The sequence below is a fragment of the Phaethon aethereus genome (assembly GCF_964289735.1).
Source record: "Phaethon aethereus genome assembly, chromosome: 1".
NCBI classification, from domain to species: Eukaryota; Metazoa; Chordata; class Aves; order Phaethontiformes; family Phaethontidae; genus Phaethon; species Phaethon aethereus.
Genome location: NC_138575.1, coordinates 96,142,206 through 96,167,806, shown reverse-complemented (window position 1 = coordinate 96,167,806; position 25,601 = coordinate 96,142,206). Strand labels below are relative to the sequence as shown.

Genomic DNA, 25,601 nt, shown 5'->3' with positions numbered 1-25,601 from the left:
CATAGAATCAGTCTCTCACTTCAGAAACCCTGGATTGTTTTTTCCAGCAGCACATTAGGACACATTCCTTACATAGCACTCCGCTCTTTTTCTCTTCTCTCCAGATTCTTGGCATCAGAGTGCCTTAACTTAGGGTTTGGTATTTTTTTAATTAGCTTTTTTTTTTTGAGACAAAGCTTTTAGCTCTTTACCACTTACTTTTTCTGCGGGTAACTTTTAAAAGAAGCATAAAGAGTGAAGGAAACTGCCTTCACTTGAACTTAAGTTACTAAGCTTTGAATGGGGACCATTTAGGTTTATTGTCCATTGTCTAGATAGTGGTCTCCAAGGTGTGGCGTGTGCAAGACAATCCACAGGTGCACAGTGAGGTGCAGGAAGGAAATATTTTTTGTGCAATTAATAAATAAAAAATGTTTATTTCACCTTTATCACATCCTTTTTAAAATTTCTATTTGTGAGTTTTATAATGTACATGATAGTATATTGGTATAGCTATATAAATTGTAATTAAACATGTTGAAGGTGTGTGCTCAAAATATTTTTACCGACGGGGGTGCATGATCAAAAGTTTGGAGACCACTGGTCTAAGAAATGCATAGCAGAGCTCTAAGCGCAGCTCACTGCCTGTACATTCTGGCATTCAGTGATGCAGAGATCTGGTAAGACTGACCAGCATTTGTAGCTGATATGCAGATTCTCCAGGCTGTGCATAGGAACCTTACTGTCTTTTCAAGTTCAATGATGGGTCCTGTGTCTTGTTAACATGGTAAGTAACCAGGGAAGAGAAATCTCAATGTGTAGCAACTACTGAAGGAAAAGATACGAGGATTATGTGAAACGTCTTCCTCCAGTTCAATGTGTTTCACTAGCATGGCATCTCCAAATCTTTTCTTTCACGTTCAAGGGTGTCTGTTCTTCAGCAGCTTTCATGCCATACCTGTTTGTTTACCACTAGGTACCATGTAACAATGCTGTTGAGCTGAATGCAGCATATGAGTGGGACAATATAATTTCCTAAAAGTTGCTTGCACAGTTGTCAACCCACTGAGGAACTGCAGCCATTTGCTTAAGAAATGCCACTTTAACATGCACGTAACAGCTATGCGAGTAGTAAAAGGTTTTCTGTAGCTATAAAAGAAGGATTCTTGTTCTACAATGTGAATTATTTAGTTTGTTATGCAAGATGTGCAATAGAAAAAGCTATTCTTGCCTCAACAAATGATCCTGAACTTCAGTGTTCTCTTAGGACCTGTCCTGGGAAAACAAGTCCAATTCTCATCTGTGTGAAAATAAAGTCAATCCTAACAAATCATGTATGATATATAATCCTTACTGACTTACAAGGAAAGTATCCAAATTACTGGCCATGCTACATTATTAATTCTTTATGTGGAGACTTTAGTACCAATCTAGCAGGATCAGCAAAGTATAGATACTTGTTTAAAGAACTTCAACAGGGAGTTTTTACTAACTTTGTAATGAATAAATGTATGAAATTTCCGTAGTGAAATTGAGTAGAAATCAGTTGGAGCTTCAAAACTGAGAGATTGTACTAGCTCCTTTTTTTTTTCCCAGCAAGATCATAATCTAACTTGTGATATGAGAACTAATGATATTGATGGTTCTAAAATAAGATGCCATAATATGAGTTCTTGTTTTCACATCGTGCAAATGCTCAAGTGTATGCTTTCAGAGTAGTTTGTAAGACCATAGTGACCACTTCCAACCTTTTGCAATAAAAAGCTGCACCAAAATTTCCATGCTTCTGCAATGAAAGTTTACCTCTTCAGAATTGGATATGGATGTGTTAGTCATTGATGACAGAAGAAGAAACCTTGAAAGGCTGTCCTGATCAAGAGATGTGTTTGATTCCTCTCCAAGGAGAACTGCTTTGTAAATTGTCAGGGAAGTGAACTTAATTCTACTTAAGATATAAGGTATGATGCAGAGGCAATAAACTCATAGAAAAACTTTGTTGAATTCATGTGACTTAAGAAGTTCTCAGCACCCTATTATTAATTTATTATTATATGTATGGCAGGCAACCCAAAGTTATCTTGACGAATGTCCTGAGGACGAAAATAGGAAGAAAATACACACAGGCGCAACCTAAAACTGGTGCTGATTTTTCTGATGCTGGTAAGCTGCAGTCAGATCAACCACCCTCATCATCTGCTGCCAGCCTAAAGATATGGCAAATTTTAAACCCTACTCTCCAAAGCCTTTTTCTGTCTAAAAGGTATGTTGTCTTTGCCTCGTGTTACTAAACAAAGCAATTTTCCTTGCAGTTGTTTTTTCATGAGAAAGTATTCTTTGTTTTGCCATAGTAGTCTTGTTCATGAACTATATTCTTATTCTCATGTCATTCTGACTTGAATTCCCTTGTACCTGGTTCTTTTTGATAATCTTTGAGAGATGTTGTGCCAGGCATGCTGTAATGGGTTTTGTGATCAGATGGGTTCTAGATGGTCCTTTACTGACAGGACCAATTAATTCTGATTCAGCCATTGGACTCTCAAAATGTTGTGGCTTTTTTTTTCCTTGTGAAAAGAAGAGTACACTTGCATTAACTGCCTTTTTTTCTCAGAGGAGGTATCAAGGTGTATTTTCACTGTTAGCTGTTTCAGACTACTTGTGAAAATCAGGGCTGGCATAAATGGTCAGAAGAAAAGCAGATCAAGTCCAGTATCTTCCTCCCCTCCCAAGCAGTGGTCAATTGGAGACACACAGGGAGAAGTATGGCTAGAGTGGATGCTTTTTTCACTGAGTTTTTTTTCTCAGAGCTGAATATGATAAACAGTTTGGGGACTTCCTTTATCGGAGGTTACATCCAGAGTAAAGTGTTCTTCTATATTAGGCTTCACCTCTCAATCATATCCTCATTATCACCTGTGTGCCTCTGCAGTGTCTTGTGTCTAAGGTAGTCTCCTGATTAAAAGCAAATTCACATCTTGGTGCAAGAGATCTGAGTGCTTCCCAGTCATCACGCAGTCTGTGCTGGAGCGTGCTTTGTGGATAAATACAGAGAACTGGAGAATTGCGCAGTCAATACCCAAAAGACAATATTGTTCATAACAGATTAAAAAAAGGCTATGACATTACATCATAATTGAAAATAAATTGCAATGGAAGTGGTAACATTTAAATCCCAGTTTGAAAATCTGAGTAAATCAAGGGCTATACAGCAAGCTGGCTGCGGTGGCATTGTATCAAATAAGTTGTGCTGCTCTTGCACATCTGTGCTCAAGTGGGCATCTTCATATTTCTGTTCATCTTATTTTTGATGCTTGTCTCTTCTAACACTTGCAGATGTTTCTCTGAGCCTTGCTATTGCTATTCTGTAGAATGCCACCTGGAAGCTGAGGAGGGGAAGAAAATGTAATGCTGCCTTTGTGTGTGCTACTTTTCTACCTGTTGACCATCTGCTTGAGAAAATTCAGCCTATTTTACTGGAGGCTTCTTGTTCACAGGAAAATCAAGATTGTTTGTTCTTAGTTCTGAGAAGTGTGTACAGATACTGCATAAAAGCTAGAGATGAACATTGACCACTCTTTAAACCATACTTGGATGATATGTTAGGGGCTATGCAGTGTGAATTGTATCTGGCTAAGGTTAAATTATATGGCTAGCATTTCTTACCCTGGTCTCTTGGTGCTTTTTTGTTTTTTATATGCTTACCTTGGATTTTAAGTTCCTTAGCGGGAATTTGTTTTTTCTCTAGAGGACTGAAAGTAATGATGTTTGATTATCAAGCCTGTAAAGGTACATGAATTTAACAAGAAGTTTCTTTCTCTAGATTTCAGTGAAGTATTTATGATTTACTGTTCTATATATATATATATGGCAGGCAACCCAAAGTTATCTTGACGAATGTCCTGAGGACGAAAATTGGAAGAAAATACATAGACGGCCATGTAATAATTGATGCAAATTTATCTGATGCTGACAAATTACAATTGGGTCAACTACCCTCATCATCTGTTGCCAACCTACAGACATGTCAAATACTAAGTTCTCCTCGTGAAAGTTCTTTTCTGTCTGAAAGGTATGTTCTCAATGCTGATTTTGCCAGTCTTCCTGAAATGACATAACTTCACAATGGAAAAGAATTTCCCTAAAACATTTTTGTTATAGTTTTGACTTGAAGCAGGAGATCAATTTCCTGAGTGCAAACTAACATGCTGCTCCAACGAGCTGTTTTAACATGGCATTTATTCTGATTTGCTGTACCTGATGTTAATAGACTACTTTTCTTTCATAGAAGGAATTTCTACTTACAATAGATCAGTGTTTTGATTTGTGAAGATGGCCATGTAATTCAAACACATTTAAGTTGGTTTTATGTCCAGAACCAAAATCTTGCTTTCCTGTTGCTATTAATGTGTTCTAGCATGATTTCAAGAAACTTCTTTTGCAAAATTTCTCCAAATTCCTCTCTGTGATAGTTCATATCTTTTCACGTTAATCCACCAGTGGTCTCAATCCCAACAGAATGCCATTGTTGAAGGGCTGTGTGTGTGTCCTCTCATTGCTTAACATCTACTTTTCCTCTTTTCTTCCTATGTTTAGGTTGACTGAGCATCACAGTAATGCTTGACGTATAAAACTAGAAGAAATCAGGCATTAGAATTCTATAATGTTTGTTTTGGTCTAAGATGGCAGTTGAATTCAGAGTAAGCTGTTTCCTCTTGTCTTTTACGGCTGCCTCTTTGCTTAACAGCAAAGTATCCACAGGAACAAATAGCGACAAATTTGGGGGAAGAAATTGGAAAGAGGAAGGAAGAGAAGAATCATTTGTGAGGGCAGGAATAATCAACAGTTTCCAAGTTAAAGAAATAGTAAAAATTCTTGAGAAAAGTAAGTTGTATTTCTCATTCTGATACATGAACATATTAGAGAACCTACATTAGGAGGAATTCCTTTCTCTTTTTGTGTTGGGATCCCCATTGCTGCTTAAATTAATCTGGCAAAGCTGCAATTTAAGTGAGGGATTTAAAATAGTTTAATAAACTGTCTCATTTTAGAAGTATTAAATTTGTTGCTAATAAATAGTCTTCCATAACTTTAGCTGACTAAAGTGTAGGGAGTTTGGATTGTTGGGTCTTTTGTTTTACTACAAAATCTTTTAAGATCTATACTTTTTAGTATCAGTTTTTTCCATTTGATACTATTTTGGATGATGGGAGGTAGTGGGCTCATAGAGAGGAAAACATGAACTCTCGTATGTAACTCTCTAAATATGAGGAAACATATCGCATATTTTTTTCAAACTCATACCCAAAGGGTAGCTGCTAAGTTTTTTAAGCACAGTAATGGTTTGAACTAGTCAGTTTTTTTCGTAGTTCGTGTACTCAACTTGCTTTAGCTATTGAGTGGTTCTGTGCTTGAAGGGTTAACTTTCTGTTCCTGTGATATGCTTTTCTAATAAGTAAAAGGCTTCTTATTAGCAGGAACCAGTATTAGGAGGATTTTCTACCCTTCCCCAGTGACCAGCATGTTAGTGCAAGTTGTAATAGCTATCGCATGGGAAATGGAGAATTTAAGAATTATTTTAACACAGACATGGTTTGATCTTGGTCACCTCTCTGTAACTAAGGTCTGTGTATAAGATACACTTGGCACTGATTCTTTTGGGGTCTCTCAGAGGAGAGTAAAAGCTCCCCCGTTACAATCGTTATGCATATATATATATGTACATGGCCATATAGAAAGTCTTTTGTATTCTCAGAGCAGCTAGAATGCATGCTCTGTTTTATTGAAAATTGTGCCAGTTTTGTCCTATGGAAATTTCAGATTAAGTCAAAGAATTGTGTGTGATGAGAAGAGGGTGGTTGTAAGTTGACCTTTCTCTATCAGCTAGAACTTGCTGCAAGATCCCTGTTTTCTTTCTTGCTTTTGGTATTACAGAATTGGTGGATTTTGCATTGCTTGTTCACTGCAATCCAGTGTGAAATGCATGTGCTTAAGTCACCACTGTGACCTATCAGTGTAACAAATTTGAGGTAGGTCTTAAATGTAAAGAAACTTAGGATTTTAAAGTGTGTTTTGTACTTGTTTCTTATGGCTGTTGAGAACACTTCAGTATATACTGCCATAGCTTCTTAGCTTATACATATATCTGTTGAGGTGCATTTTAAACTGAGTTATCAGCAAAGATTGGAAGTGAAAATAAAATGTGCAGAATTTGTGTATAGAATAAATATGTTTAGGGAAGTCTATTAGCTGAAATATTGCTATTGAAATGTTTACTGTTGTTGAAATGCCTAAATTGTGATGTTGGTGTAAAACAAATGCTAAAAACCACTTGATGGTTTTGTATGGTCTTCTAAGGCAGTCAAATCTATATAGCTGTTACACATACAAATATTTGAGAGGGATGTGGGTTCCAAAATCAAATTTTCTGTAGTGAGGTTATTCCAGAACTAGAGCTGCCTGGTCTATGGAAGAATCTGTCTTGTTTAATACACAGAATGAATAATAGTGCTTACTGAACACTTTTTCTGTATATGGTCCAATTCATGATTCTTTGTGAATGGAAAGATAATGAGTAATTTCTTCAGGATGCTTATATACTGCTCATCACTGTAGTATCAGAGCACTCTGGAAATCTTTATTTGTCTTTACAGTATTCCCAAAGAGCAACAATATTCCAATTTGCAGGTACAGCACTGAAGAATAGGCATCTGTTCAGAAAGTGTCCAACAGTTTTGGCTATCTAGTTAGAGATGTGAAGAATGTTTTTTCCCATGGTTGGTGAGGTTCTTTATGGATCCAGGCTCAGTTGTCAGTGATTTTGGTCATTGTGATGATAACTTAGCTCTTTGCAAATTGGAGACTGCAACATTCTGAGTTAGGCATGTTATAAAACAATGAACACAAAATCACTTTGGCTTAAGTGAGGTGACAAAAAGAGGAACGGAACAGATTTTCCAGAGCAGCATTAAATTGCTTTGTCTGTGAAATCTTCTTTATTTTCTTTATTTTCTGACTCTCACAGAAAATGAAGCAAAGATAATGAAGGTTAGTTTCTTTTGTCTTCTAACTCTGATAAATTTTCAGAAGAGAGGTCTTGCATACTGAATGTAATTAAGTTCATGTGAGAAAATATCACATGAAAATATAACTAAATGTTATCCTAATGCATATGCTAGAAAACAAAATACAGTTATGTAAACTTTTGTCAGCTGTAACTAGCCTCCAGAGAAGTTGAGAGTATGTTTACAAGGTGAGACCTCAAATGTGAGGATGTCATACTGTTCAGTCTATCAGTACCTCCTGAATATATTCTCCTATTTATAAAAAAAGCTAATAAAATTTTTAAAAAGCCAACCTGATTACTTTCTTGCATGTCCTTCTTCTTAGAATGAAACTACAAACTCAGCTGAACACCTGCAGGTTGCCTAGTTTCTTGTACTGTAATCCTTTTCTGTTTCTTCCTCATTCAAGTGTGTGTTCCACCCGTCCCCATCCTGCCTCCCCCCCCCCCTGCCCCAAGGTACTGTTTCAGGCCCTTTTGAGCAGGAATTTCTATTTCAAATCTTTTCTCGTTGCAGGAACTTATGCAGTGGATTCTATCAGCAGTTCTAAATCTAAATTAAAAATATATTATATTGCCTCATTCCTAACACATACATGACAAAGGCAAGAACACACTCACCTGACTGTTGTTCTCTCTTTTTTTTTTGCTTACGCGTTCTTGTTGCAGTCATGCTTAACTGCAAAATAATATTTCAGTGTCTGATGTCAAGCATGTCAGATTTTCATTCTTTGTACCTTGTAGAAACATCCATTTCATTAACAATGTCAGAGTATCTGTATTTCCATAACGGGAGCTGAATTAGTTTGTGTTTCGTTTGCCAAGCTCCACGTGCTTATGATAGAGGCAGAAGTTTGTGGTTTAACCAACTCTTGTTTCTGTTGGGATTTTTATTCAGTATTCTTTCAAAATTAAAGATAAGTCATAGTTAATGTTCTTTACAGGTCAGAGCATTGCCTGAGAAAGACAGATGATGATCTGTGTAAATTGACCAAGGCTTCTAAGGAATCAGAAGAAAATAGTGTCTTCACTTCTAGAAGACAGGAGCTGCAGAAGAAAGGTTTGTAGTGAGCAATAATCTGGCATTTAAATAGGAATTTTGGAGAATGTTGGGAAATTTTTTTAGTCTAGTATTGTGAGAGCACAGAAATAAAATAGGCATTGCACACAGTGTATGTACATGTTTCCTTAAAGTGCAGGTTTTTTACAGATATGGTAAAATATGTTAAAAAGCTGTTTTTAATAGGAATAAAGCTATGATGAATCAGATCTGTAGAAGAAGAAACTGAGGGAAGCCTCACTGCACCAATTATAATCCTGATTTTATAAAAAAATCTTTTATACTCAAGAATATACTACATTAAAGGTGCTCAAATGGTTTGTGAACCCTGCTAAAATGTTTATGCTATATGACAACATTTGTATTTACTGCTGAAAAACGATGAGCTCTATGCTGTCTCTCCAGGGAGAACATACTATCTTTTTAATACTGGTTAGTAACATTTGTAGATAAGAACAGGAAATTGAGAATATCGCATCCAGCAGAAGATAAAAGACTGTGGAGTATGGAGTGCTAATTCTTATTTGGAAGTGAGCTATGAATTTGGTTATACCCTTATCTTAACTAGTTGTGCAATAATAATCTTTCCTTAATTATTTTAGGGAATGTATTTTTGCAGCCACACACAATTAAAGAAGGAAAAAACTATCGTGGAAGATATCTGCTTCCATGTATTTTATTTAAGACATTACAGATGTGAAGAAATACAAAGGTTTTTAAGGATAACCCGTTAAATTACTTTTTTTTTTTTCCCCCCTGACACAGAAAACAAGAACTATGGTGAACTGGAAAAGAGGAGCAGAAACACGAACAGCACCACTCCTAGTCAGAAGGAATTGAGCTCTTTTGATTCTGAGAAAAGGAAAAGAAGATCTAGTGACCATATTTCTGATGGTTGTAATGCACACATTCCAGAAAAATCACTTCTACTGTCTGTAAGTTGCACTTAATTTTAAGCTGTGTGTTGTGTTCACATATGCACACACACTTCAGTAGCAACATCCAAAATAAAAGAATTGTACTAATAAGCAGGGTACCTAGGGGTACTGTTAAGCAGCTGTTGAGGGAAGGTAGTTCAGTGGTGCATCAACAAGAGTGAGTATATATACTTCTGTCCACAACATCAGAATATGTTTGTTGTAGCAGAAAGGTTGTGAGAGGTAAATGACAGTGTTTCCTTCAGACAGGAGCATGGAGTAAAACAATTTTGGAAATAAGGCATCTAGCTACTTATGTGAAGCTTCTTTCACAGGTGGTATAGAACTAATTAGGGACTTTGATACCAAAATATCGAAGTATACTGGGGGTTATTGAAATCTTGCAGATGTCATCTTTCTCCCTCCTCCTCAGTCTATTGTACCCTTCCCTAAAGTTTTATTCTTATCTGTCATTAAGGTTTGGGCGGGGGGGAAAGACTGAGGGAATCAGTCAAGTGCAAACTGATTTGTATTCAAGCATTTGAATACCATAAAGGCATCTCTGTAGCCTTCTGACTAAAACCTCACAGAAGTAGGTAGTTGCCGAGTCCTGTTTACCCCGCTGACCAAGCCACACATTTGCAAAGTAATGAACATCTCTGGTGCTTGGTCTTTCAGTGTCAAACAGTGAGAGAGCTGCTAAAAAATCAGGAATAGTTTTTTGTTCGGTTTGAACGTGGGTCATAGTAGTCTTTGAAAAAGTTGTCCGCATATCTTTATGTAATAACCTTTGGGATACGAGGAGGGAGAAGTTACCCTGACTTGAGCTCTAAATGCAGCTGCATTAAGTTATAATTATTTTGTCTAGCACATAGACTAAGTCTTGGTGATCACCGACCTGAACCATCATAGAAAAATCAAGAAATAAACGTATCCTGTCTCTGATTCCTGTTTTCTAGAAAGAGCAAAGACTGAATTCAACTCAGCCTCCTGGCTGCAGAACACCCTGTGAAGATGGACAAAGTCGCAGATCTAATAGAATTCTGGTGACGGATTGTATTCCACAGCCATTAGAGACAGACTATAAAGACACTTCCACCCACAACCACGTAAGGCCTTCTCACAGCTGCACAGAGGAACCTGGCTCAGAGCCTCCTCCCAGAAATTTGTCAGAGAAACTGCTTTCTGCCACCAGTGAGGACATGATTTCACCCCAAGTTAGTACCATCAGGAAATTAAAGATGGACACATCACAGTACCTGAGCAAGCTGCGGAACAGAATCTGCAGGGGTAATCAGCAACTTGTTTCAGTTGACCCAAGTATGTACTGTATCCATGCTGCTGGCAATTACTGTTGGTGTGCTTAGGTGCTGGGAGAACTCATGCATTGACTGTCTAGTTGAAACGTACGGAACAAAAGATATTGAAGACAGAGATCATGTTGTTTGTAATTCATTGTGCAGGTTAGAGAGCAGTAGTAGCTAGTGCCAGTGTCCTCTGCTGGACTGTAGAGGATCTTGTACTTAAGAAACAGGGTAAAGAGCAGGATTTTAAAATTCCAATCCTTATTTTCCAGCTGATTTTGTGGTTATGGAAGATGAAGCTTGTAGTTTTTAATGACTCTTAAACTGAGAAAAAATATTCTCCCTTCTTTGAAAGCAGCTATGCTGTGGCTTGTTTCTTTTAATAGTCAAATAATTTTGAGAATCTTGCATAAAAAGCACTAATAAAGATACAAATCAGTACTTGTTGCATATGCTTTCATGCATGCAGACCTTGACAGGTTTGGGCAATGTACTTTTCTCTCTTGCAGTATGTAATATCATTCTTTGTTCATGTGAAATCCATAATGAATGAAATATCCTCAAGTCTGCATCTTGTAGTGTGTGTGTGTGTATATATACACTTTTTTTCTCTCTTTAGTTGTTCTTTCCAGTGATGATGAAGATGGACCTTCTGAACTAAAATGTACAGAGCTGCTACAGGACAATATCACTGACAATAAAGAAACAGACCAACAGTCTGACTTCTGTTTCTCAGCAAAGCAACTGGAAGACAAGATAGAAAATCACACGGAGCAGGTAGGCCAGTTTTTGGCCTATGTATTTTTATGCCAACCCTTTAATTTATTTCTCCAATGTTTATTTTTTCTTGCATGTTAGAACAAAAGTGAAATGCTTGGAGCAGGTGTGATTAGTCCCAGCAACAAGCAGTAGCTGCAGTAATTTATTTCACAGATAGAACTCTGGATAGTCTTCAGAGAGGATCTCTGGCTCTGAAGCTTGAGTGTTTTTCCAATGTAAAAATGTATATCATATTTTGAAAATAAACATTTGGAAATGTTTAATATTACCAAACAGAAAGGATCAAATAGTAATCTGAGCTAGAGGTGAACATAATGAAGATACATCTGTGAAAAGTTTTGTTTTTTCAACACAGTGTTTTATATTGATCATAGTTCAAGTCAGTAGTTTCTTCTTGTCTTCCAGTCTTCCATTGTAATTCTGTGCATGGAGAAGTTCAAGGATCTTTGTTGGCAGCAAAGATAGGGTGAAGTTGCCTTTTCTGTGTGGCTAGCAGTGTAATTTGAATCTGAAACTAGCTATAAAGGTTGTTGCCCCATTTTGGACCTGATTAGCCTTGTGCTGCTTGCTTTGACCTGTACTTGGGTTATCTCTGTAACCCTGAAACAAGTCAGAAGAGCCATTGCTGCCTCTTCTTGCAGATGCATCATTTTGATCATAAGCATTGAATTGGATTCTGTACCTTTGATATTGAAAGAGGGGTATTTTTTGTTGTTCTGTTGTTTGAGTTTTTACTTGTCTCTAAATTAGTAAAAAGCACAGGTCATGTCTTGGCAACTTTAGAGGTGGAGTAAGATACTGTTAAGCCCTTAACGACATTGTCAGTAATGACTGCAATAACATTTACAGCTTTTTAATATGGAATTCTTATATGGAAGTTGGCTTTGGGAGCAGATACTTACAAATATAAAGAGAAGATTCCTAAGGTTACAGGAGGGAAGTATCTCATTTAAATCCCTGTAGTAAACACACATTTCTTTTCCACAGTTTTTAACAGAGTCAATTGAAGATAAATGTCCTATCACCTTACCTTCTGGAAGTGTACCTAGAAAACAGGTGAACTCAACATTGGATGTTGAATTTGATAGTCTATACATTGGGAAATTTAAATGGTTATCAAGAGGTCCTGCTAGGGTAAGTTGTTCTCTTATGGTGATATTTTGAGCATATTTAAAAATTAAAATTCTGGTTAAACAAAGCTAGTGGTACTTAGTGTGGAAGCACTGAGTTTTGGTTATTGTTGCATCATATTGCTTTGGCTAAACAGTGGAGTGTGTAGTCCATTACCTTGTATGTTTGGATTGCTGTCAGTAGAAAAGCTAACTGGGATTTTCTGTGGTCACAGTTTTCAGAGGTAAAGGTTCTGTATAAATGCTGTACCGGAACAGAAATCATACCAAGGAAGCTTTTAATGAATTCTAATGGAAAATAACAGCCGTGCTAGAGTTAATGTCACTTGAAATAAAGACCAATTACTTTTCTCAGAAATAGTACAGGTATTAGAATAAAGTAATCCATAGTGATAGAGTTCAAATATATATGCTATGCATTAATCTTTCATTTTAATCAGAAAATTGCTCGTTTCGTAGCTTTAAAGAGCATAAAAACAACACCAAAAGCATTAGTGCATAGGCAGTGTGCTACTCATAGGATGTAGAAATGTAAGTGAAGGTGTACTTCAAATGGAGTACCAGCTTCAGGAGTTTGAGTATGTCTTTGACCATGCTCATTCTATATATTGCAATTGAAAAATAAAGCTTTGAACATGTATATCTTTTTTTGCTTACAGTAAGACATTTTGAAATCTTGGATTATAATAATAATTTCAGCTTTTCACAAAACAGTTTTGTGCAGCAGTTCTCATGCAGTAATGAAAACATTTCATGGAAACTTCCTAAATTAATATACCAAATCGTTTGAGGGAGGAGTTGAAATATTTCAAGAATCAATGCTTTTAGGTGGAGAGTGAAATTTTCCCTTGGAAAAAACAGCTTTGTGCTTACTGTGGCAACATAAGAGAAACCTGTTCACTCAATGTATAGGACAACCTTCTGTCAAAGTGATGATAAAGCATTCTTTATTTAGCCAAGTCTTTCTAACATAGCAGCAGTTTAAGTGGAAACTTTTAAGGCCTTTAGTTCAAATGTTAATGTAAATAGCAAAGTAACACCTCAGTGTTGGACCATTTATTCTTAATTCAAATAGTGCAGCTGACAGTCTTTATCACGGGATGCTTGCAAATAAGCTCCTTTTGTCCCAAAATTTGCTCCTTTTTTTCTTCTTAAGGACCCTGTAGGCAGCTCTGCAACTTTCTCTTTATTTCTCAGTGCTGAGCACCTCTGGAAGTCAGTTTGCTGTCATTTAGATTCTGTAATACGTATTTAGGAGTGTTTTAGGTGAAATAGGCAATATTAAGTCTCAAATTAGGCATATTGGACTTGGCAGTGTTAGGTTAACTGTTGGACTTGATGATCTTAAGGGTCTTTTCCAACCTAAATGATTCTATGATATTATTTTCGGTTTATTTGGCTATAAGCAAAGAAATATGTGCAGATAATTAAAAACTCTTACTCTTTTTAATCAACTTGTAAAAAGCAAGCTAATTTATATTTTTTTAATCTTATTTCAGTTTACAACCAAGTATATTACGATCCCATTTCAGGGTAAGAGAATTTTTTTCCTTAGCCTTCTCGTAACTACGTCTTTAAAGTATGGCATTAAAATGCTTAGTATATATTTATATTATGAATAATTAATAATCTTATTTGCTTTCACAAAGACAGTAAAACATTTTTTTAACTTAAATTTTTCAATAAATCAAAGTACTGGTGTCTATAGTGTAAGCATCAATAACTTAGCAGCTGCTTACACTTTTCAGGTGAACTTGTAGTTTTAATGGCCTTGCCTCCTGCATTTGAATGTTGAACTATAGTAAATATAATCATGCATGTGTTTGAGGTGAAATGTTAATCTTTTCAAATGAGGGTTTTAGGTTTAGTCAACTCGTACATATTCCTTTAATAAACCTAAGGGTCTAAGAGGAATATAACTGTAGATGTGCATTCAGTCCATTTTCTGAAGATGATGTGTGGTTCCTACATCTCATAGGAGAAAGTCTGTGAGCAGTTCTAAATTGGGTTGACTAAAAGCAAATAGGAGTTCATGATTTGCAGTATGTTTTCTATAGTTGTAGGTATTAACTGTGGTTATTCTGAGCAAAATTCCAATTTTTTTCATGAAGAATCCTGTATTTAGATGTTTAGCTTTTGGTGTTACAATTTTGTAACTTTGTTTTACATAGTTTGATATAGCTGATTTAAGTATTACATTCTCAGCACATTTTATGTAATGCCAGGAATAAAATCTACGAGTACTGTTTTAATACACTCTGATCATACTTACGTCTGTGTTTGACTTTATAATTACCCATGGCTGTGAAAAATACGGTTATTTTGAATTCTGTTTTCTAGTGGCTCTTAATAAGAATATTAAGCTGACAGTGGATACTCTGGATCTGAGAAGGTTTGGCTTGTGGAGAAGTGATGGTGGCTGTTCTGCAACAACGATCATTTTCCTTTGGTTGTCTGTAGATTATGTAGAAAAGATTGAAACCCAATTAGGAAAGTTAGTTATCAGCAAGCCATGTGAGTAATCTCTTTCCTTAAGTGCAATGAAAAGGTCTAATATATGGCATGTCAATAAAGTTGTGCTTCTGGAATACTGAGGAAAGCCTATAGCTTTTTAAAGATAAGTTGGTCAGTTTTGCTTTTCTAAAGTGCCTCAGTATACTTGTTTTTGGAAGAAAAATCACTTAATGAAAAGACCTTGTAACACAGTTCAATTATTATGTGTGTGAAGAGGCCTTCTAAAACTAGACTTGTTTTATACACGCTAACTTGTGTATAAAGTATCTCTCCCTTTTAAAATAAATGGGATGTTGTAAGTGTCTTTACTCTTGAGTGATGTATACGCTGGATGAAAGGCTTGGCAGATAAAGGGTGATTTGATCTTTGACAAATCTGCATTGGGCCATTGCATTATTACTGGAGAAAATTTCCACTAAAGGCCAAATGGGCTATTTAGTCTATAGGGTCTTATGGACTGGCTCTATTTGTTTTTCTAGTGTGAAGCTCTGTAAAACTGAATATGACTTTTGCTCAACTATTCAGAGTGGCACATTCACTGAAGTTTTTTACATTAGCAAAATCATTGCAAAATGACATCTAACAAAATGATGATGTCAGAGTTGCCTGTGTGAAATTCAACGATGTTTACCCTGTACAATAACCACCTGTATGAAGAAAAATTACAAGTAATGTTAACTCTGCATAAGGAGCTTGAGTAGTTTGAAGTGAGATACTGAGTGAAATTTTAGCAGAGAGTTACCTTTACTTGATGTAAGTTTATCAAAGTTACTGGTAGCTTCTTATAGACACAGCTCCCATTGAAATGAATGGAATCTGAGTATGAAGCTGAGGCACTTGTTAATCTTAGGTTTATTTACCTTGATTACATTCTTCTTGTAGGAGAAACCTTCACAAGTTGTTACTAAATTTCTGTGCTTGAATGTTTTATGCCCTTTATGTAGTAAAGTAAATATATTGAAATGTGTGTAGAGACTTGTTGAAACAAATCAGTGGTGGCTTTACAGATTGTGGAAATGGTTGCTATGATTCTGCTCTGCCTTCTTAGTGTGTTAATATTAGAGGAAAATGTATTCTGCCAGATCTGACAGACTGAGAGGGGTGAGGCTGTTGTACATCCATGTTCCCAGGTCCAACCAGTAGCAAGGCTGAAGGTGTAGTCCCAATAGGTGGACCACACACACACATAGCTGGCCACAAAGGTGACACAACCACACAGCACTCATGAACACAGACAGCACCAACAGCTTCATCCTGCTCTCCTCTCTGGCTGAGCAGGATGGAGGCCTGCTAGTGAGAAAAAAAAAACCCCATATATATATATATACACACACATATACATGTACAAGGTGGATCCATCTGTCAGCTGGGCTCAGACACTCAATCTGTCCAGTTGCTGGCACCTGGACATACAAGCCAGTGACAGACTGTCATGCACACGCAGGCACACAGCTGGCCAGGGCTCCCCTGGTCCCAATACCTGACCCCCCTGTGCTCTCATCCTTAGAGATTCACAGCCAGAGCTGTCCCTTAGGGACCTGCTCAGCCCCCTGGCTCCCAGAGCATGTCACCTGTTCACCTAGTTTGACCTTCGCTAGCAGTCGCACGCTCACTTGCACACGTGCACTCTCTCTAGCTGCTGTGCTGACACCCCCATACACGCAGATAGAATAGAGCGTCCGTCACTCAGGAGAGAGTTAGAAAGGAATTCAATAAGATGACAGGACAGACTGCACTGATCAGGTGCAGGGCATGGCCAGACAAGAGTACTGACCAGTAAAGTATTTAGATGCAAGTGGCCTGTTTTATTCCCTTAGCCCTGTATTTTCCTGTGCTTGTTCCTCCCCAAATCATCTAAACCGCTCCCTTTGCCTGCCTTTGGTTCTTCCCCTAAACATCCCACAGTAAACCCCGCGCAATGCCAAAACGCTCTTCCCCTGCATCCCACCATGTGTGCTGTACACCTCAGTGGCAACCCCCTCCTCAGTCCAGAAGGTGCTCTGGCATTGACTCATCTTGATGGGTTTCAGGTCTGGACCCTGGGGCTGAGGCTGTCCTGGGACAGCCCTGGGAAGGGCCAAGACCGGATGTCTCAGACCTGAATGCGGGTTTCTGCCTGCCATTGTGCGCCTGTGCTCCTCTGGGCTTGTGGAGGTGGGCCTTTGGCTGATGGCCTCTGTAATGAGCCTGGCAGGGTATTATTTGGGCTCCCCCTTCTGCCATTGTCTCTCTGTGTTCTTTTGTGGTTGTGCAGATGAGTTTTTGTATCACATAACCTAATAGCTAATATGATTGATTTTCTCCTTTTGCCAGCCAAATCTAGGGAATTTGTATTTCTCAAACTGTCTCAACCACTCAAAGAATCGGAAGAAGACAGACTGGCTGAATTGATTACAGATGTGAGTAAGAAGAACAGAGCACCAGATCTCCGTGACTTTTTGTCTTTGAAGCAAGTGTTACCCTTGTTTAAGGACCTTTCTCCTGAAGAGAGCTCTTTTGTGAGTTACAGTAAGGATCTACTAAAGCAATGTATGACAAAAGAGCATACCTCAGATGCTCATGAGCCTGCAGTTCAGGTTAGTGAGTAGCTCTTGCTTGATTCATCATCACCTGTTGGCATTCACATATTCTAGTAAATCTTAGATCATCCAGTTGCAGAAAATAAATTCTTTCTTAACCCATAGCTTAAAAATCAGTCATGTTTGTTATTTCTCTCACAATGGGACAAGATTTGCAGTAAACTAGATGGTGTCCGTGGAGGGATAGTATATAAACCTCATCAGTAATTGAATGAAGTAATGAAGCTTTAGGTTGACTCATGGTTGTGTATACCTAGAACCACAGGGATTTCCTGCCCTTGTAGTATCTCCAGGACAGGAAGTTGGGAGTTAATCAAGTAATGTGGTGGAGCCATTTTTCAGTTGAGCTGGAAGTGCAGCAGAGGAGGAGCTCTGTATCTTGTTCCAGACACCTCTAGACGTTCTTGTGGGGGCTCCACAGCTTGAAATGCTAAATGATTCCGAAGGCTACTGGGGAAATGGGACTGTGCAAGTTAATGTGTTAATACACTTCCCTCTGAGAAATAAATGTCTCAACCCCACCCCCCATCATTGTCACTTCAGAAATTACTTATGTTTGTTCCATCAGTAAGGAGCACAGAGCGGAGAGATGAATCTGGCTATAAAACTGGGAACTTAAAAATTGAGCCAGGCAGTTCAAATCTATGTAATTTTTAGGCAAATTGTTAAGAACTAGATTTTCAAACCTTCTAAGCATACACAGCTCCTAATAAGACAGTCTGATACATGTCTCCATCCTTTCAGATCCTGTTTCTTCTCCAAACCAATTCTGCATCAGTTTGATTAATGCTTAAACAGTTTTAGAGAAAGGTTATGAACAGATGAAGGCCTGTCATAATTTTAGAAGGGACATAACTTTTTTTATTGTCTGAACAGTGGCACATTTGCCTAAATAGTGATGTTTACATGTCTGTTCTCCAGCAAGATTCCTCTTCAGTGATGCAAGGTACTCCTGTGGGCTTCAGGCTTGTTTTTTGTGTGTTCTGTTTTACATATCAAGCTGTATAATGCTTTTTACTATTATTATTGTTTGGATTTTTTCTGGTAGAAATCAAAACCAAAAGTGGCCAGGCCCAGCTATGCACTTGCAAATAAGCACAATAGTGGTTGCTATTCTATCTCTCTGTCCTCTGCACTGAATGAAGAATGGAAAGAAGTAAGAGAAACCGGAGCAGTTAAGAAGTAAGTATATTTCATATAAATGTGTCCTGGTTTTCATTGGGATAGTTCATTTTTTTCCTGATAGCTGGTATAGTGCTGTGTTTTGGATTTGGGATGAAAAAATGTTGATAACATACTGATGTTTTCAGTTGTTGCTAAGCAGTCAAGGACATTTTGGCTTTGCATGCTCTGGCCTGCCAGTGAGAAGGCTGGGGGTGCACGGGAAGCTTTGAGGGGCTACAGCCAGTACAGCTGACCCAGCCTGGCCAAAGGGATGTTCCATACCATATGACATCATGCTCAGTATATAAATTGGGGGAGTTGGCCAGAGAGGGGCCACGGTTTGGAAACTTAACTGGGCATTGCTGAGCGGGTGGTGAGCGGTTGTGCTGTGCATCACTTGTTTTGTGTATTCTTTTATCATTATTATTCATTTTTTTGTTGTTGTACTGTTAAACTGCCTCAGCCCATGAGGTCTACCCTTTTTCTTTTCCGATTCTCTCCCCCATCCCGCTGGGGCAGGGAGGGTTAGTGAGTGAATGGCTGTGTGGTTGTTTTGGCTACCTCCTGAGTTAAACCACAACAAAATGAGAAGATGAAAATAAATTGAATAAAGAAATTGCTGAAATAAAAGCATTTTCTAGTTGATTTAAAAGCATTATATGAAAGATGCTGTAGAAGTGTAATGTATACTAAGTATGAATGTAGTTATTCCTTTTTTCCATCCTAATAGTTAACAGACAAAATGCATGTGTTACAGGATGGTAGAAAATCTCACAGAAATTAGAGAATACCTGCATTGTGACTACAAGCTCATATCATGGATGCATCAGTGTGAGGGTAGGGACCTCATGGCCTCTGAGTGTCCATCCAAGTCCATATCACAGCAAAACTGTTGCTAACTTAAGCTGAGCCTTTTTTTAAAATCTAAACAATGTTTTCTTTCACTGCTCTGTCATGCTTAATTGTCATACAATTTACTAGGTAGTACAGGAGCTTGGTTAACAAAATGTATTAGAAAATGAGAACACACAAATGTGCACTGCAGCAAGGTACTATGAGAGTGCTGACATGCCTCAGTTCTGTCTGCACTAGCTTGTTAGTCCTCATACTTCTAGTATGGCAAACGTCAGTGAAAAAAATTGCTTTTAAGAACTCTTGCCTTTTGCTGTCACTTTTTTTACTGACAGTTGGGTTTGTTTCTGCAACAGCAAAAATGCTCAGTTCATGGTTACAGTTAAGTAACATGGTTGTTAATCTAGAGCTTTTTTAATACTAGCATTAGCAGTAACTTGGGTAGTTTCAAATCACTTAGAGTATATATGTTGCATGGTGCATAAACCCAAGCTTCCTGCTTGGAAATGTGGGATTCCTTATTGGAGTTGTAATGAATAGAAAATCACTCTTCATTCATACCATTTGAGAATATGTCCCCTAGTATTCCTTCGCATTTTATGTGCCATTTATCAATTACTTTTATCAAAAATAGAAAAACAAGATGATGGTAAAAAATAATCTCCCTTACAAAAGTTTTCTCAAAATTTCAGTGTGCAGTGGGGTGTATATTTCTTTTGTAACACTTAACTGTTGGAAAAAGAAGTGGTAAAGAACTTACGGTTTTGACAACTACCCATTTTAACAGGTTTTCTAGAAAATCATCTACATGTCGAACAGCCATACTAAGAAGAATGTCATGTAAAACACATTTTGTCACTGTTATAACATGATTTGTGTTTTCCAGTTTAATTGTTTATCCACCCCCACCTGCAAAAGGAGGACTGGGAGTCACAAGAGAAGACCTAGAGTGCTTAGAATATGGAGAGTTTCTCAATGATGTCATCATTGATTTCTATCTTAAGTAAGTAATCACAGCCTTAATTGTACCTTTCTTTCTGGGACCTGATCTGGACTTGAATGTTACTGTAAATGTTAGTCACTAAATATGATAAAACAATTTTAGAAATAACAGTATGATGAATTTGTAAGTTGGGCCTTTTTTTAAAGCTTTTACATATTCTCAGCAGTGTCATTTGTTTCCATTTCATTCTTGTCCCTCTAAAGGGCAGTGATGTGATCCAGACAGAATAGCTGGGGGGAAAAAAGCCTCTTGGTGATGTCACAGAACAGAAAGCATGGAGCAGTTTTAAGCAGGCAGTTGAACAAAGTAGGGGGTCTGTACTAGGTAGTTTATTTACTAAGTTTGCATGAAGTGGAGCATCTTCTGCTATTCTGTGCAAGAGTTCAGGAATTCTTCTGATGCACAGGTCCTGCAGAAAGGAACACAGCTAATACTTCTTGAGGAAGTTGTGCTTGTCTTACTTCATGCCATGCTGCTAAAATTTCTTGTGAAGGCAAGTTTTCCAGAACCAGCATTGTGGCCCACTATTGCCTAAATCTGAAGTTTATTTTCCCTGTGCTGCCTTAAACCAAAGCAGAATTCTGGCTCTTTTGAAGGTTGTCTGCAAGAATTCCATTTTGCTTGGCGTCTAGCGTGGCTGCACTAACTGTGAGCAATAGGAAGCCAGTTTCTAGTACTGAACCGTTCTATACTTTTTATATACACAGGAGTATAACACTCCGTGGGCTTACATTTGGTTAGGTTTTCAAGTCTGTCTTAATTGCAAGGGCCAGAAAACCTAACTCTAAATTCAGACGCATTAATACTGGAGCACGTATTTGGAATAAAAAAGTAACTGCATTCTTAGTAGTTCCTTGGCTGTTACATACTCTGATGTCCACCCATGTGCACATTGAAAATAGAGAGAAAGGTTTGGCGTGATTAGCAGCTGTGAGGGCAACTTACAGTAAACATAACCTGAGTATGATAAGTCATTAAAATAACTGTCCGTTTTTATCAGTTATGGTAGTTTCTAGAAAACAAATTTAATAATTTCCTCCTTTTTTCTTTGGTAGATACCTGTTGTTGGAGAAGGTGCCAAAACATCTTGCTGATCGTACACACATTTTCAGCAGTTTCTTCTATAAGTGCCTGACCAGGACAGAAAAAAATTCTGAGGGGGATCTCAAAGTTTCGTAAGTTCATTTTAGATGCCATTATGACCAGAAATAAGCTATCTGTTGATGCCACTTGGAAGTTCTGCAGATCACCTCCTAATTAGCATATAAGATAGTAATGAGTGTTCTCCAAAGGATTAATGGTTAAATGTTGTAACTCACAATTTAAGCACGGTGGTGTTTTTCATTAAAATCTATATGTGATTCATACTGAACATGAGTGAAAAGGTTATCACCTTTCTCCAACTTTATCTGAATCTTTGCTTCAGACAATTATTTATGTATTTTGATCTATTTATTATAATAAACTCAGAGTTTTGCAAGGTATACATGATTTTAAGAAATTGCACTTCTAAAAATATATTTAGATTTACCATATATTTCATTTCACATATTGGTAATAAATTGTTGTCCAAATTTTTAGTAAGAAAATTTTCTTACACACCAAGCTTACACACTTGTGTTTTAACACGTAAGCACACTGGAATTGGAGAGTGTCACAAAAAGGTATCATTAAGAGCTCAAGAAGCCTGTATCACTTTGTGTTTCCACTGTATAAAGGGAAGGACCATTGCTCGCCCGCTTTCCATTCCTTCTCAACACTGATGTTTGAGAGTGGAGCTTGCCCTCCCACTTAGTGATGATCTGCCAGCAATTTTCATTCTGTTTTCATCATTCAACTTATTGAAGTTTCTTTTCTATTTCTGTGAAGTGATTTTTCTACTGTTATCCATGAAGTCTCCATTTTTTTCATTCTACTGGAAAATGAGGCCACCTGCACAAAGAGGTGTGCCATGTTGTTTTTGTTACAGTCACTGCTGCGTGAAACCCATGTTAAAGGGGGGAAAAAAAAGGCAACTTCTGTAATATTTTCAAAGATGTCTCAAATTCGGGCAGCTGTGCTCGAGAATATGTCTTCCATCAGTTTACTGTCTTCTGACGTTGAATGTTCTGAGGTGAAGACAAAATTATCCATATTAAGAATGCTGTTGTGCCTTGATCTGATTCCTTTTAGAAGGCTGGACTATCCATAACCTTCTTGAGGAGCTAGAATGGCACTCTTAATTCACGTTATTTTGAGGACTGTAGCTGTTCTGGATCAGGAGATAGCTTTGGAAATTCTAGTTTTGTGTTTGGGCTTAGGCACTTACCTGGTGATTACAGGTAGCTTGGGTTTGTTTCTGTAGGGTTTTTTTGGATAAAAGCATAGTGGAAAATTGGGCGCTGCACTGTTGTAAATGAAATTAATCTCAACTGATGTAGTTATTTAACTTAAAGACCCTTTACTTCTCTTTCTTCTTAGGCAGTAGATTGAGAAAGCTCCTTCTATAGGTGTTTTCCCAGGTTGCAAACATGCCTTCCCTTTTTAGGTTCCCAGTGCTTCTAGAGTCAGGTAGCAGAGGAAGTTTGCAGCAAGTCTTTGCTTAATGCTGGCCCAGCCAGAGTCCCACAGCAGCTTGTTTTTCCATTCCTCACTCCTTTTCTCCCATTCCTCCTACACTGAAGTTATATTTCTTGATCACAGATCAGGAAAGAACCACATCTTTACAATATTTACATATTACCTATTATCCCTTATTATGCCTATTAGGGATGTCTCCTGAGTAGAGTTGCTTTCAGATCATATTGGAGCAAAGTTCTATGAACTGTTGGTTTCTATTTCAACTTGTGCAAACTAAGACAGTTGAAAATCTGAATTGAGGTTTCTTCTCATATTTTTCTTATGCTCCTAGTATTCTGCCTCATGGTTTATGTCTGTAGGACTGGAAGTGTGCTCCAGCATTTAAAGCTCAGGACTGGAGGAAATCTGTTTTAGTTCTGACTTTGCTACAAGTGTGTTGCATGACCCTATGCAAGGCATTCAGCTTTTTCCTTCAAAAGATAAGGTTGTTCAGACAGGCCTTCAAAAGTGGTATTGTGACATTTAATTCATGGATGTTTGTAAATTGCTTTGTTTTTATACACTGGCTGGTGTTTAGGTGAGATTTTTGCATTTAGTTTAGTAAATAATAATTACTGGATAAATAACTGCAAGAAATCCTTTCAAATCTATGGATGACTTTTTCCAGAAGAGTTGCAAGATCGTTCAGAAATAGCTTGTTAGTCACTTGGGCTTAATGGTGTGCTGATTTATTTTTTTCTTTGTTGGGCAAATTTCAAGAGTAAAGGAAAAACCCATTGAGGGATTAGGAAGATGTAGGAGTACTAATCTCTATACCTTGCTTAAACTGTTGTTTGGATTTGTTAATTTTCGTTAACATTTGGTTTCTGCAGAGTGGCACAGAGAAGACACAGAAGAGTACGAACATGGACTCGTCATATAAACATCTTCAGTAAAGATTATATCTTTGTGCCTGTGAATGAGGAGTAAGTCTATGTGTTTTAGACACCTTTTCTGATATTTAAAGATTTAAATATTTGAATGTTGTGACGATAAAAAGATTTATGGCTGTAAGCTTGGATCATTGTAAATGAACACATTACATTTTGAAGAAGTAACAGGTGTGGAATGAGTAATTTTGAAGTCTTTTCAAAAGTTAAACTTTTTAGCTGTCTTCAGTAAACTTTTCATCTTTGTTTTTTGTTTTACTGGAGATTGCTTTTATGTATTCTTCAAAATAATTTGTGTGATGATTCCTGTGCTCTTAAGTAAATATTTCTATAAAGAAAGGACAGCAACTCATGGTGTTAATGCATCAGGAGTAGTACTTCCATGGTCTGTGTCTTGACCTGGTTGAATCGCTGACCTGCACATGGAAACTCCAATAAAACTGAATAGTCATTGAGAGTTACATATGCAAAACAGGTGCAGACAGAAATAAAGGCTAGAGGCATGCCATGCCCTTACCTATTTTTAAAACTGGGATCACAATCACAGATTATTTCATTACTTTTTTTTTTTTACAGTGTGGGATGGGTGGTGAGACACTGATAAATTGCTCGGTGTGTTTGTTGTGTTTTTTTTTAAAAGGAATTGATGCTTATTTTTGCTGTTATGCCACAATGCAAAGTAAAAAATGAGTGGGAGGATTATTAGTATGAGATGCCATGAAGGAATGTGGCAACGATGGTTATGTGTCACAGAACAGTTGTCCATGAGCTCTCGATATTAAAAAACTTTTCATATCCTTTCAGAACCAAATGTTATACAGTTTTGACGTTTCTTCCCCCCCTCTCCCCACTGCTGGGCAGGTCTCATTGGTACATTGCAGTTATCTGTTTTCCTTGGTTAGAAGAAGCTGTGTATGAGGAGTGTCCCCATCAGAATTCATTATATCACCAGCCTCAACAGTCTCCACTTCAGTCGGAGAGTGAGAACACTAGAACTGGTTCAGTGTTGGCTTTTCCTGGTAACTGCAAGGATGAAGAAGAAATGGATGCTAACAGAAGTTTATTCTCAAAAGGTGGGTAATCTAGAAGAAAATTATGTCAAGCCATATACAGTTCTAATAGTGTCTTAATCCTTGAAGAAGAGATGTGATGTCTTGAACAGTATCTTTCACATCAAGATTGATGTAATATGTTTTTTTATTACCGTGCATATCAAGGACTGCACTGTATTCTTCTTGTCTGCAACTCTGGTAAATACTGGAAGGGATATGTAAAGTAAGTGGCTCAGAACCCATCATGAGTAGAAAGTTCTTGGATTTCAGTAAGAATTTTATCAGGAAGGCAGGCAGGCCCTCAGCAACTCTGCTACTTGAACGTTCAGAAGGCAAGGAAAATTAGCTTATACTTCACAATCGTATTTTTATATTATTCACTAATAATATCAATAATATTTTGATATTATTCACTAATAATCATTAATTTGAAAATGAAAATATTTCAGTTAGGAAATATTTTCTTAAGATGTTTTAATTTGTTCATTTGTACTAGGTGGCAATGAAATTTCTGCTTCTGCTTCAGTCTTGGATTCAGATATTTCTAAAGTAAGTGCCTTTTTGTACTGACCGAAGAAACAAATATTATTCTATTTATGAAGGCTCTGAGACTTGACCAAGTGATTTTGCATCATCTTTTTTGCAGCAGCTGTCGATGTTTACGTGGCGTGCAGCATGTGCAAGGCACTTCGAATTAGCCTAAAGTCCTCCTATGTTGCCTA

General features: G+C 37.4%; 1 protein-coding gene across 1 annotated transcript in view; it reads left to right on the top strand.

Moving 5' to 3' along the window:
• Positions 1-25,601, top strand: part of SENP7 (SUMO specific peptidase 7) — a 45,715-nt gene that overhangs the window by 11,856 nt on the left and 8,258 nt on the right. The window contains exons 4-19 of the mRNA XM_081997412.1: positions 2,042-2,239; positions 3,848-4,045; positions 7,981-8,096; positions 8,862-9,031; positions 9,973-10,333; positions 10,937-11,094; positions 12,085-12,231; positions 13,727-13,760; positions 14,568-14,741; positions 17,055-17,317; positions 18,369-18,502; positions 20,223-20,339; positions 21,395-21,514; positions 23,771-23,863; positions 24,689-24,900; positions 25,376-25,428. Coding sequence (XP_081853538.1) covers positions 2,042-2,239; positions 3,848-4,045; positions 7,981-8,096; positions 8,862-9,031; positions 9,973-10,333; positions 10,937-11,094; positions 12,085-12,231; positions 13,727-13,760; positions 14,568-14,741; positions 17,055-17,317; positions 18,369-18,502; positions 20,223-20,339; positions 21,395-21,514; positions 23,771-23,863; positions 24,689-24,900; positions 25,376-25,428 — 2,548 coding nt within the window. The remainder of the gene's footprint in view (positions 1-2,041; positions 2,240-3,847; positions 4,046-7,980; positions 8,097-8,861; positions 9,032-9,972; positions 10,334-10,936; positions 11,095-12,084; positions 12,232-13,726; positions 13,761-14,567; positions 14,742-17,054; positions 17,318-18,368; positions 18,503-20,222; positions 20,340-21,394; positions 21,515-23,770; positions 23,864-24,688; positions 24,901-25,375; positions 25,429-25,601) is intronic.